General features: G+C 49.6%; 1 protein-coding gene across 1 annotated transcript; it reads left to right on the forward strand.

Annotated features, from left to right (window-relative positions):
* The first annotated feature begins 10,325 nt into the window (after window positions 1-10,325).
* Window positions 10,326-11,084, forward strand: LOC121404366. Its single transcript, XM_041593701.1, has one exon. It carries the CDS (start codon window positions 10,326-10,328, stop codon window positions 11,082-11,084), a length of 759 nt encoding a protein of 252 aa, XP_041449635.1.
* The last annotated feature ends 721 nt before the right edge of the window (window positions 11,085-11,805 follow it).

Here is an 11,805-nt window from a genome sequence, read left to right on the forward strand (position 1 = left end):
AATACATACATACGCTCATATGTACTTGTCTTTTCCTGCACTTATTTTTTCCTCTTGCTTTACACATATATTACTCACAGTTTAACAAAAAACCACACACAGAAAAACCTCCCAAAAAAAAGATACATTCCGTTTGTGTAATCTTTCTCTTCATATACATATATATTTAACTTAATGTTTTGCATGCGTTTACATGAATAGTTCCAATAAAATCTATCTTATACAATTTAATTGCATGCCATATCCAATAAATCTAGCGTATGCAATGAAATCCGTAAGCGGAACTTAACAAAACACAAATTATCTGCAAATAAAAACGAAAAAAAATTCGTCGTGTCCAACTCCGAACATACATACGTACATACAAGCATAGCTGAGAGCGGCTGCGTAATCCGTTGTGTGTATCAGAAGTTGATACCCCGCGAACGGCGGGTATACTCTTTTTAGCGAGTGTTAAACACTTGGATTATTTTCCGAAAAAAAATAAATATTACTATATAATTTTTTTTTTTATAAAAAAAAATAAAACCCCAAAAGTGAACAAGCTATTTACTGCAGATTCCATTCCAGCATTCCGAAAAAAAAACCCTAACCAATATATATATAAAAATAAAATTATTTTTTATTTTGAATTGTGTTGTGCCATTACCAAAATTTTCCACACGAACAGTCAGTGTTCCATTCCATCGTTCCAACATTTCGTTAATTAAAGATATTTACGGGGGTGCCAAGCTAAATCTGTCGACCACCTGAAGCTATCATTTCCGTTCCGTCGTTCCACTCTCATACACAGCTCCGGGAGAGCTTATTATGTCCAGCGATCGCGACGCTAAGAAACGTCTCACAGTTCCAAGCTCTCGACCGTCGCCGAGTCCAAAAACTCCAGCGTCATCCGTCGAAAGGGTCCTTTCAGGTTCGACAAAGAAAGAAACCAACCCTCTTCCTTCCTCTTCAAAATCTCAAAATAATCCAGAGTCACGGGTTACTCGCAACGTAGGACAAAAAATGGCTGAGTCCAAGAAAACAGCGTTAAACGATTTTACCGCGGCATCGGACCGTCTCAGCAAATTCGAGGCCCGAATCAATACTCCATCCTCCGTGGAAGTTTCTCTGTTTTCGCTAAAGATCCGTCTGGACGAGGTAAAAACATTATGGGAAAAGGTGCGGCTAGAGTGTGAACTCTGCACCAAGGTTCTTAACCAAACTGAGCCCGACAGTGAAGCGATGCAAGCCATGCAGGCAAAATACGAGCATTGCTATTCGGTGTACGAGAGATGCGCAACAAACTTACAAGAGCAAGTCGAAAACGCATCGACTCCCATTCCTTTAGCGGCCCCTATCTCTCAGCAAGGTGGTTTCAGTCGTCTTCCCCCAATCGAAATCGAAACTTTCAATGGCGATTATCTAAAATGGCCTACGTTCCGAGATCTATTTTCCGCCATTTATACAAATAATCCAAGGCTGACCAAGGTGGAGAAATTGTATCACCTCTGCCACAAAACTCGCGGGGAGGCCAAGGACATCGTGGAAAAGGCTCCGCTCACGAATGAGGGTTTCGACTCCGCGTGGAACTCCCTAAAAGAGCGGTTCGAGAATAAGAGAACTCTTGTTAATAGCCAGCTGAGGATCCTGTTCAGCTTTTCCCCTATCCAAAATGAATCGGGAGCTGCTTTAAAGGAGCTCCAAGGTGCTATTCAAGGATGCCTCACGGCCCTTGAACACTCCGACGTTCCCATTGATAACCGCTTTGCTGATGGAGTGCTGGTATTCCTTGTTTCCTCAAAATTGCCTCAAGTCACCTTGTCGCTTTGGGAGCAGTCTCTTCCCAGCAAAAGCGAAATTCCGTCATGGCCAGCCATGAATAAATTCCTGAGTGAGCGATATTTGTCACTCGAAGCGATGGAGAACGCGAATACCTCCATGCAAGTGCTTTCCCGGCACGATAAAAGGGAGAAAAACTCGAAAAAGGTCAACTCCTTTGAGGCAAGGGTCAGCGTCAAAACGCGCACATGCAACCTTTGCTCGAAAGAAAACCATCCTGTGCGTCAGTGTCCACGCTTTCTCAAAATGTCTGCTCATGATAGAGCCAACTACATAAAGCAACAAAAGTTGTGTATGAACTGCTTCGCTAGAGGGCACCAAATCAAAGATTGCACGAGTCAACATAATTGTTTTACGTGCAAACGTCGCCACCACACGCTTCTGCACCGTGGTAACCCACATCCAGAGCCCTCTGCAACAGTTCCTTCCATTCCAAACCCAATTCAAGACATACAGTCCGCTTCATCCTCCAATGTCCAAAGCTACTACACAGCGAACACACAGGGTGTTTTGCTAGGCACGGCTATGATAAACATATGCCACTTGGGCACCAGTTTTAAAGCACGTGCATTGATCGGGCTTGAGCCAAGCAATTTCAGCCAGGCCCCAGAAGATATGCCACTTCCAAATAGGCTCACCATCAAAACCGAGGATCCACTTAGAAACCTCGGCCTACGTACTCCCAAATGTGGCAGGCACCTTACCCTCGTACCCAGTTCCTCAAGGTTTTGTAAAGGACCTGCCAAACATTCCTCTTGCTGACCCTTCTTTTTATAAGAGCTCGCAGATAGATGTGCTCTTAGGTGCAGATATCCTTCCATCAATTTTACTAGGCGGCTCCCAACCCAACATTTGCGGCTCGTTACTCGGTCAGGAGACCATATTTGGATGGATCCTCATAGGACCAGTAGCTGAGTAGCTCAAACTACTCGTAGAGATTCAAGTGGCAGATATATGGTGTCATTACCCTTTCGAAATCCTGAGTGTGTCGACTTAGGCCATTCTAGATCAATCGCGCTGGCTCAGTTCCTCAAAAATGAAGGCCGTTTACAACGGAACCCACCTTTAAAAGAGCAGTACGACAGTGTCCTCCAGGAGTATGTAGACTTAGGTCACATGCGACGAGTACCTCCAAGCAATGACTCTGACAACTTCTATCTGCCCCATCATTCTGTCCTTAAACCAGACAGCACCACTACAAAGTTACGGGTAGTATTTAACGCCTCCAGTCCATCTTCAAATGGCAAGAGTCTTAACGACATCCTACATCCAGGACCGGTTCTCCAATCAGATCTGACCATTCAGATACTGAAATGGCGTTTCTTCCAATTCGTTTTTAATGCTGACATCACAAAGATGTATAGGCAAATCACCCTCGAGCCAACGCAGACAAGGTTCCAAAGAATCCTTTTCCGGAACAAAGAGGGCGAGCTCGGGGACTATGATCTTACAACCGTCACTTTCGGTGTGAATTGCGCACCATACTTAGCTATTCGCGTGTTCAAGAAACTTGCTCAAGATGTGCGGGAGATATACCCACTGGCAAGCGACATCATATCCGATTCCATGTATGTTGACGATGTGCTTGCTGGCGCGCACACAGAGCAGACGGCCATTGCAGCGATCAAAGAGCTTCGCTCCGCTCTAGATAGTGCCGGGTTTCCGTTGAGGAAGTGGACTTTTAACTCGAAGCAAGTCCTTCAGGACATTCCTACGGACCATTTACTGTGCGCCGATTTCCTTGAAATGGAGGATTCCAGCTCTGCAAAAACATTAGGTATCCGGTGGCAGGCTCAGAGTGACGAATTCTTTTTTAAACCCTCCGAGGTAGACCTAGGTTCCTCATACACGAAAAGGGAGGTCCTCTCCCAAATAGCGAAATTATTCGACCCAGCGGGATGGCTGGCTCCGTTTGTAGTCCGAGCGAAAATCTTTATGCAGGAAATCTGGCTTAAAGAGCTCGGATGGGATGACTCTCTGCCAACAGACCTCCTCCAAAGGTGGCGAGACTTTCTTCTCAGCTATCCCGCTCTCCGCGAGATTCAGATACCAAGGTGGGTACAGTATCACCCCAGGGCAAAACTGCAGTTCCACGGGTTCTGTGATGCATCCCAACGTGCCTTTGGTGCCGCAATCTACGTTCGTGTAGAACGTGACCGAGAGGTCTCTGTCCATCTACTCACAGCGAAAACCAGGGTAGCTCCTGTGAAGACCGTGTCCTTACCTCGTTTGGAACTATGCGGGGCGGTACTTCTTGCTGAGCTGTCCTCGTCGCTCCATCCTCAACTGTCCATTGATAGCTACGAGTGCTATTATTGGACAGACTCCACCATCGTGTTAGCATGCAAATGGACAACGTTTGTGGCTAACTGAGTGACTAAGATCACGCAGTCCGTCAGCCCGGGGAAATGGTCTCACGTAAGATCGGAGCACAATCCGGCTGACTTAGCGATCTATGGTGGCACGGGCCAGAATGGTTGCAGTTGAGCCCAGACCAATGGCCCATCCCAGTCGAACCTCTGCAAGAGACAGACGTAGAACAACGTCCTGTCAAGTGTAACCTGTCTCAGTCACCACCAGATTCCAGTTTTCTAGCCCGCTTCTCAGAGTTCGGAAAGGCCCTGAGAGTCCTGTCCTATGTTTTTAGATTCCTCAAGCGGTGTCAGAAGCCGGACACCCAATTTCCAGACGAGCTCAGTAGCAACGAGCTATCCGATACACAAGAGCGTATGATCATCCATACTCAGCGCTTAGAATATTCCAATGAATTCCAGCACTTGCTAAATAAGCAACCTCTTCCTACGTCTAGCTGCATCATTAGGTTAGGTTAGGTTGAAGCGGCTGTCGGGATTGTCAGAGACCCGACACACCTAGGCCGGTTTCGGCCCGTTGTGATACCGCATATTACGTTCCCTTCTCCCTCGTGAGACCCTATGTTATCCATTATCCCATCCGGATGCCCTTATGAAGCCTGCGATCCGTCTGGGACTGATTGTAGACATGTCCGAAATGTCAATTAGAAAAGGAGCGCCCAAGTATTGCAGTCTCCTTCTACTGAGAGCCGGACAGGAGCAGAACAGGTGTTCCACAGTCTCCTCCTCGTCCTCATCTCTACAGCTTCGACAGAAGTCGTTATATGGGGCGCCCAGCCTGCTAGCATGTGTGCCTATTAGCCAGTGTCCCGTGAGAGAGCGTATGACTGAGCTGCACCTACTCCTACTGAGTTTGCAAAGCTCATCGGTGCGCTTCTTATTGATGTTAGGCCATGTTTGCCGAGTTATGCGACATAGTGACACGGTTTGCCATCTGTCATTTATTAATCGCTTAAAGTGTTCTTTTATTTTGAGCTTGCAGGTGGCCATTGGCATACGAATATCCTCCTTATCATGGAGAAGGGGGATTGTTGTGCCAGCTCTGGCCAGCTCGTCCGCTATGCAGTTGCCTTCAATGTCCTGATGACCCGGGACCCATATTAGGCTGATGACGAACTGATAAGCCATCTCATGAAGAGATTTGCGACAGTTTGCCACGGTGGCCGAGCTTGATGTTATCGCATTCAGCGATTTGATCGCAGCTTGGCTATCATTATAGATATTTATATGAGTTGCCGCAGGGGCTATTTCCTGAAGACAGCTCAAAGCCTCCTTGATCGCTATGACTTCTGCTTGGAAGACACTGCAGTGATCCGGGAGCCTGAAGGACTGTCTTATGTTCAGCTGTTCGGAGTAGATTCCTCCTCCGACCTTGTTGTCCAGCTTTGAGCCATCAGTAAAGATTCGAATGGCTCCCTTTGGACCAGGTGGTCCCTCAAGCCAGATGTTTCTGTGAGGGATGATTGTCTCGAAGGGGGTATCTGTATACTCCCTCGGAACGCAGTAGTCCGTTTTTGTGGGGACGATTTTGTTTCCATTTAGGATGGACGCATGAACGGTGTGATGTGACACCCATTGGTCAGAGTCTCTAAGACGGATTGCTGCCATTTCTGCCTGCTCCTTACCTGCAAGGTCAAGGCTCTGCAAGCATAGGATAGCATTTAGCGCATCCGTTGGTGTTGTGCTGAGAGCTCCACTGATGCATAGGGCTGCAGTGCGCTGCACCTTGCCCAGTTGTTTAGTGATGGTCCCCTTCGATAGGGCTGGCCACCACACTGCGACTCCGTAGAGTAGTTTGGTCTACTATCCAGGTAAATCCATTGGACTTCTTGGGTTCACCCATCTTAGCCCAATGGCTTTCTTGCAAGTGTAGAGTGCTATCGTAGCCTTCTTCACTCTGTCTTTGATGCTCAGGTTCCAGCTAAGTTTTTTGTCAATTACCAACCCTAAGTAACTGGCACTGTCGCTGAAGGAGAGCCTACATCCGTTTAGTATTGGGGGGTTGAGGGACGGGATTTTGTATTTGGTTGTAAACAATACAAGTTCCGTTTTAGAGGGATTGATTCCCAGTCCACGTGACTCTGTCCATTCTGAGAGTCGCGCGAGCTTTGCGGTCATTAGATCGCAGAGTGTTTGAGGGAATTTTCCCGAGAAAATAATGGCAACGTCGTCCGCGTATGCTACCACCTTGCAGCCCCCCCTTCCAGGTCACACAGTATCTTATTGACTGCTATGTTCCATAGAAGGGGAGACAGCACACCACCTTGCGGGGTGCCTCTGTTGACATACCTAGACTGAGTGGACGATCCCATTGATGATGTCACTGTCCTGCATGTGAGCAATTGATCTATGAGCATCATCAAGTGACGATCCACTCCCAGGTCAGTCAGGGCCTCTGTGATGGCTCCTGGTATGACGTTGTTAAAAGCTCCCTCAATGTCTAGGAAAGCGATTAAGGAGTATTCGTTGACTTGTAGAGATTTCTCTACCGCCGAGATTACTTCATGGAGTGCCGTTTCCGTGGATTTTCCTTTTCGGTAGGCATGTTGAGCGCCTGACAGCCACTGAGGATTTATAGTTGTCCTCAGCTGCAGCCCTACTAGTCTCTCAAAGGTTTTGAGAAGAAAGGACGATAGACTTATTGGTCTGAAGTCTTTTGGGGTTGTGTGTGAGGGTTTCCCTGCTTTGGGGATAAAGACTATTTTAGCCTTTAACCAAGCTCGGGGGATTTTTCCCACTGTCAGTATCTTCCTGAAGATACTTTGCAGCCAGTTGATGGCCATGTCCCCGGCTTTTTGCAACTGAGCCGGAATGACTTTGTCCGGGCCAGGCGATTTGTAGGATTTGAAGCTGTTTACTGCCCAGCTAATATTCCGTTTTGTGAGGATGTGCCCCATCGAGGTTTCCGGGCCTTCACTTGGGGTGTCTGCCGGCTCGATGGTCGTACACCCAGGAAAATGAGTATCGAGTAGAATGTGTAGGGAGTCCTCACTAGAGTTAGTCCACGTACCATCCGTTCTCTTGAGGTATCCCACCGAGGGGGATGTTTTTGACAGGATCTTGCGTAGCCTTGAGGCTTCTGACGTGTCCTCAATTTCGGAGCAAAATTTGTGCCAAGAGGCCCTTTTTGCTCTCCTTGTTTCTTTTTTGTATAGGGTTAGCTTACTTTTGTAATTTTCCCAGTGCGCTTCCTCGCTGCTGCTTTTGGCTCTGTTAAAGAGAGTCCTGCAGTCTTTCCGGAGGGTATCTATATGTTTAGACCACCAGGGGGGTTTCTTTTTCCCTCTTGGTTTGGTTGGGGAGCAAGCTGCCATGAAGGCCTTGTTGCAAGCTTCCGTGAAATTGTCCACAAGACGATTAAGATCGTCTTGTGTGTCAGGGCATTTTGTGGCTAGGGGGGGGAGTAATTCCTCCATTTTTGCACTATACATATCCCAGTTGGCTTTCCTTGGGTTAGTATAGCTAGTGGGTATGGTGCTTTCGAGCGATAGGATTGTCTCGATGTACCTGTGGTCGGAGAAGGAGTGGTCCTCTAGGACTCTCCAACTTTCCATTATGTCTGACAGTTTGTGAGACAATAGAGTGAGGTCAATAACCTCTTGACGGTTTTTTATGATAAAAGTGGGGTCATTACCCCGATTACCGATAATTAGGTTGGAGTTCAGGATGAAGCTGAAAAGTGACTCACCCCTTGCATTTGTATCCGAGCTCCCCCATTGGGTGTGATGAGCGTTGGCATCGCAGCCTATTAGTAGGCTTGTATCCGACCTCTCGCTGTCTCTGGCAATCTTGCGAACGAGGTCACTGGGAGGATCGCTTTCCTCGTGAGCCATGTAGGACGACACCAGGTTTAGGCGTGTCCCTTGTAGCTCTAGGCTAGCTGCCGTATTGTCGCCATTGCTAAAATTGTGGAGCAGAAAGATATTTAGGTGCTTCCTTGCTAATATGCAGGTTCTAATTTTACCTTCAGTTTGGGCTACAATCAGCTTGTAGTCCTTCGTCGCTAATCCACAGACCCTGCCTCCTACCACCCAGGGCTCTTGGATTAGGACTATATCCCCTCCGCTTGCGACTAAGCGGAGTATCAGGGCAGCGGATGCTGCTTTACAGTGGTGGAGATTTATCTGCAGAAGCCTCAGAGACTTCATTAGAAACGTTCTCCACCACTGTTATGTCGGCGTCAGAGTCGTCGAGTATCTCGTCCCGACACAACGCCTCAAAATCGAGCATCAGCTCCGTCTCCGAGGAGTAGCTCTCCAGGGCCGGCTCCGGCTCCGGGTCTACTTCGGGTGCCTCGATCTCCAAGGCAACGTCCTGCTCAACTGGGTTGTTGACAGAACGCGCCTCGGTCGCTGCGTCCGACTTGTAGACCTTCATGGTCACCGAGCTGAACCCGAAGTTAAGCTCTCCCCTGGCTGCCTCGATCGGGGCTAGCGATTCCTTATTTAGGACTACCACTGCCTGATTTGTGGGGCCCTTTGATGCCTCCACTTTGACCACCCTCCAGTCTGAGGTTGGCAGTGTGGGGTTGCATCTCTGCAACATCGTTAGGATCCGCTCGGGCTCCTTGAAAGTGGCCGGTACCCATATACGGGCCCTTGGCCTACTGGGCACCTCGCTCCAGTCCACAGCGACGAGCTTTGCCCCGGCGTAGACCTCACCGATTTGCGCCACCGCAGCTTTGTATAGCTTTACGGAGCGCTCATCCTCGCAGGCTACTACCTTGATGCTCCCCTGGAACCATCCCATGTCTTTGCAGACTGGGGGTGGCCCGGGTCCTTCTCGAGAGCTCGAGCAGCGGTCGGCCAGTGCCGCTTCCACCCACTTCCACTGGCTTCTGGGTATTTCCCCCCGCGCTGCCTTGTCGAGAACGCCTATCAGCGTCCTCTCCTGGCAATCTGCGCGAAGGATACATTTGGTGCAACCCTGGATCGCTTCGCGCGGTCCGGGCGTCTCTTGAGAGCGCTGCCTCTTCGGTTGGGCGGCCACCTTCTGTGGCTCCATACTGAAGTTGGGCACACCACGAGGCCCATTCCACTTCTTCAGCCAGTCTGCTGTTGGACTGACTCCTGGCTTGCGTTCTGCCGACGGGTTGTGCCCACACTCTCTTCGGCATAACTGTTTTTTGGTTTGGACGCTGGTTGATGGCAAGCCATCACCCGCCGCTTCACCAGAAGGTTGAGCAGCCGCAATATTGCTTAGCTGCCCTACCATGGTATCAGTTTTGGGTGTTGTCTTTCCACCCATCCCAGGTTTGGGATGGGACCCACCCGGATTCATACCCGCGTCCTTCACCGTGCAGGTCTTTCCTGCGTCTGAGCGGATCGGGCCAGGCCTTTGGGCCGCTGCCTTCTCCCGCTTGGGATTTCTCCCTGCAGGCATTTGGGGAGTGCCTCTCTCGTTTTTGTTTTTGTTGTTGTTTATATTTTCGTTTTTATCCATATAGTTCCCACGAGCTGCAGAGAAGGGGAACGGTCCACCCCGGCAGAGCTCTGCGTTACCCGGGTAAGGCATAATTAGAACAGGGGGCTGCCAAGTCCCTGAGCTCTCCGTTCACGACTGGGCTAGTTTTTATACCGGGCCCCCAGCCAGGCTGACTCTTGGCACGGGTTGAGTGACACCTTAGTCCGGCCCGGTGTGAGGTGAGTGTTGGGGCTGGGATGTGGGTAGGTGTTGTGTAGGGATGGGATTGTGTGAGCTACTTAATGAGAGGCGGCACCACAAGCGCATCGTCAGTGTTGCTGCGTCGCGAACACCCGCTGGCTGTCCGGGACTGCTTATTTCGGTACTCTCCCTCAGAGCCAACTTAGTTGATACTCTTTAGGATGCCCGCTTATTCGCAGCTGACCTACCCGCTAGGGTAGGCCGTTCGCTATCCGCAACCTGCGACCCGTCCGGTGGCCTCAGCTAGGCCCCCTCTGAGCCACCTCAAAGCCCAATAGGATCATCATTAACTTGAATCCATTTATCGACCAACACGGGGTCATAAGAGCATGCGGTCGTGTGAGAACATCGGAGTCCCTAAGCTATGATGAGAAGCACCCGATCATTCTCCCGTATTCAAGCGCATTTACACGTCTCCTCGTTCAGTTCACTCATCGCATCGCACTGCATGGGGGGAACCAATTAGTGATGCGGCTCATCCGATCCAAATATTGGGTTCCGAAACTACGGACCTTCGTCAAAACAACGATAAACTCCTGTAAGGTCTGTGTGGTCCATCGCAGAAAGTTGCAAACCCAGCTTATGGGAGACTTGCCCGAAGAGAGGACGACGTTCTCTCGTCCATTCACTCGTACAGGTGTCGACTTCGCTGGACCATTCGAGATCAAGACGTACGCAGGTCGAGCTTGCCGCATCACCAAAGGGTATGTGTGTGTCTTCGTGTGCTTCAGCACGAAGGCGATCCATTTGGAAGCAACCTCTGATCTCACAACCGAAAAGTTCCTCGCAGCTTTTAATCGGTTCGTAGCAAGGCGAGGTTGCCCTCAGAAAATGTGTTCCGATAATGGGAAGACGTTTGTCGGAGCTGAAAAAGCCCTTTCCCACGATTTCCTGGTCGCCACCAGATCAAGTGTTCTTGCAGCATATCCGCAGCAGCACCTCACGTGGCGCTTTAACCCTCCAAGCGCACCTCACATGGGCGGCCTGTGGGAAGCGGGTGTGAAAAGTTTCAAGACGCTTTTCTACAAGTCTACCTCAACATGGAAGTATACTTTCGAAGAACTGTCGACCCTCCTTTCCAAAATCGAAGCGTGCTTGAATTCGCGGCCCATTTCCCCTATGTCAGAAGATCCAACTGACCTTCTAGCCCTAAGTCCAGGCCACTTCTTGATTGGCGGCCCGCTGGTGTCAATTGCGGAGCCAGAAATAATAGAGAACGCAGAGTAAATCATCAACCGATGGCAGCGTCTAAAGGCCCTTAATCAGCAGTTCTGTTTCCGTTGGAAGGAAGAATATCTGAAAGAGTTGCACAAACGAAATAAGTGGCAACTTCCAACTCGAAACCTCCAAACAGGCGATATGGTTGTCGTAAAGGATGATAACCTGCAGCTAAGTGAATGGCGCCTAGGAAGGATTGAACGAACCTATCCCGGGGTCGATGGCATGGTCCGCGTGGTCGATGTTTTAACTGTCCGTGGGACCATTAAGCGGCCAGTAGCAAAGCTCATCCTTCTTCCTGTAGAGAGCAATGTCCACGTCCAAGTATCCAATTAGCTAATGTGTCGTTTGTTGGCCGGTGCATAAGATCCAACCACTAATCTTCCACATCTCTTTTTTTTTCCAAGCATGACTCCTCGTCGTCGTCCATTAACGCGCAGCCAGCCCAGAGGATCGGACTGTTTTCGCTGTCGGGTCTGCCGTGGAGTCCACGCTCTACGCAAATGCAAGCGGTTCCTCACGCTAAGTGCCGAAAAGCGTTTACGGGCAGTGATCATTAATAAGTACTGCCACAATTGCCTGGACCACCAACACTCAGGGAGCTCATGCCGAAGCGGCGACACATGCCGGGTTTGCGGGAAGAACCACCACACTCTCCTCCACCTAGGGGGATCATAGCGGACTCCACGTCCCAAGGCTCGCTCGACTGGGCCGAAGGCAAGCTCGCCCA

This window comes from Drosophila obscura, unplaced genomic scaffold, assembly GCF_018151105.1.
Source record: "Drosophila obscura isolate BZ-5 IFL unplaced genomic scaffold, ASM1815110v1 contig_194, whole genome shotgun sequence".
Lineage (NCBI taxonomy): Eukaryota > Metazoa > Arthropoda > Insecta > Diptera > Drosophilidae > Drosophila > Drosophila obscura.

Bases quoted from the DNA above. Each gene is read 5' to 3' on its own strand.
- LOC121404366 (XM_041593701.1), top strand. From the start codon at position 10,326: ATGCGGCTCATCCGATCCAAATATTGGGTTCCGAAACTACGGACCTTC.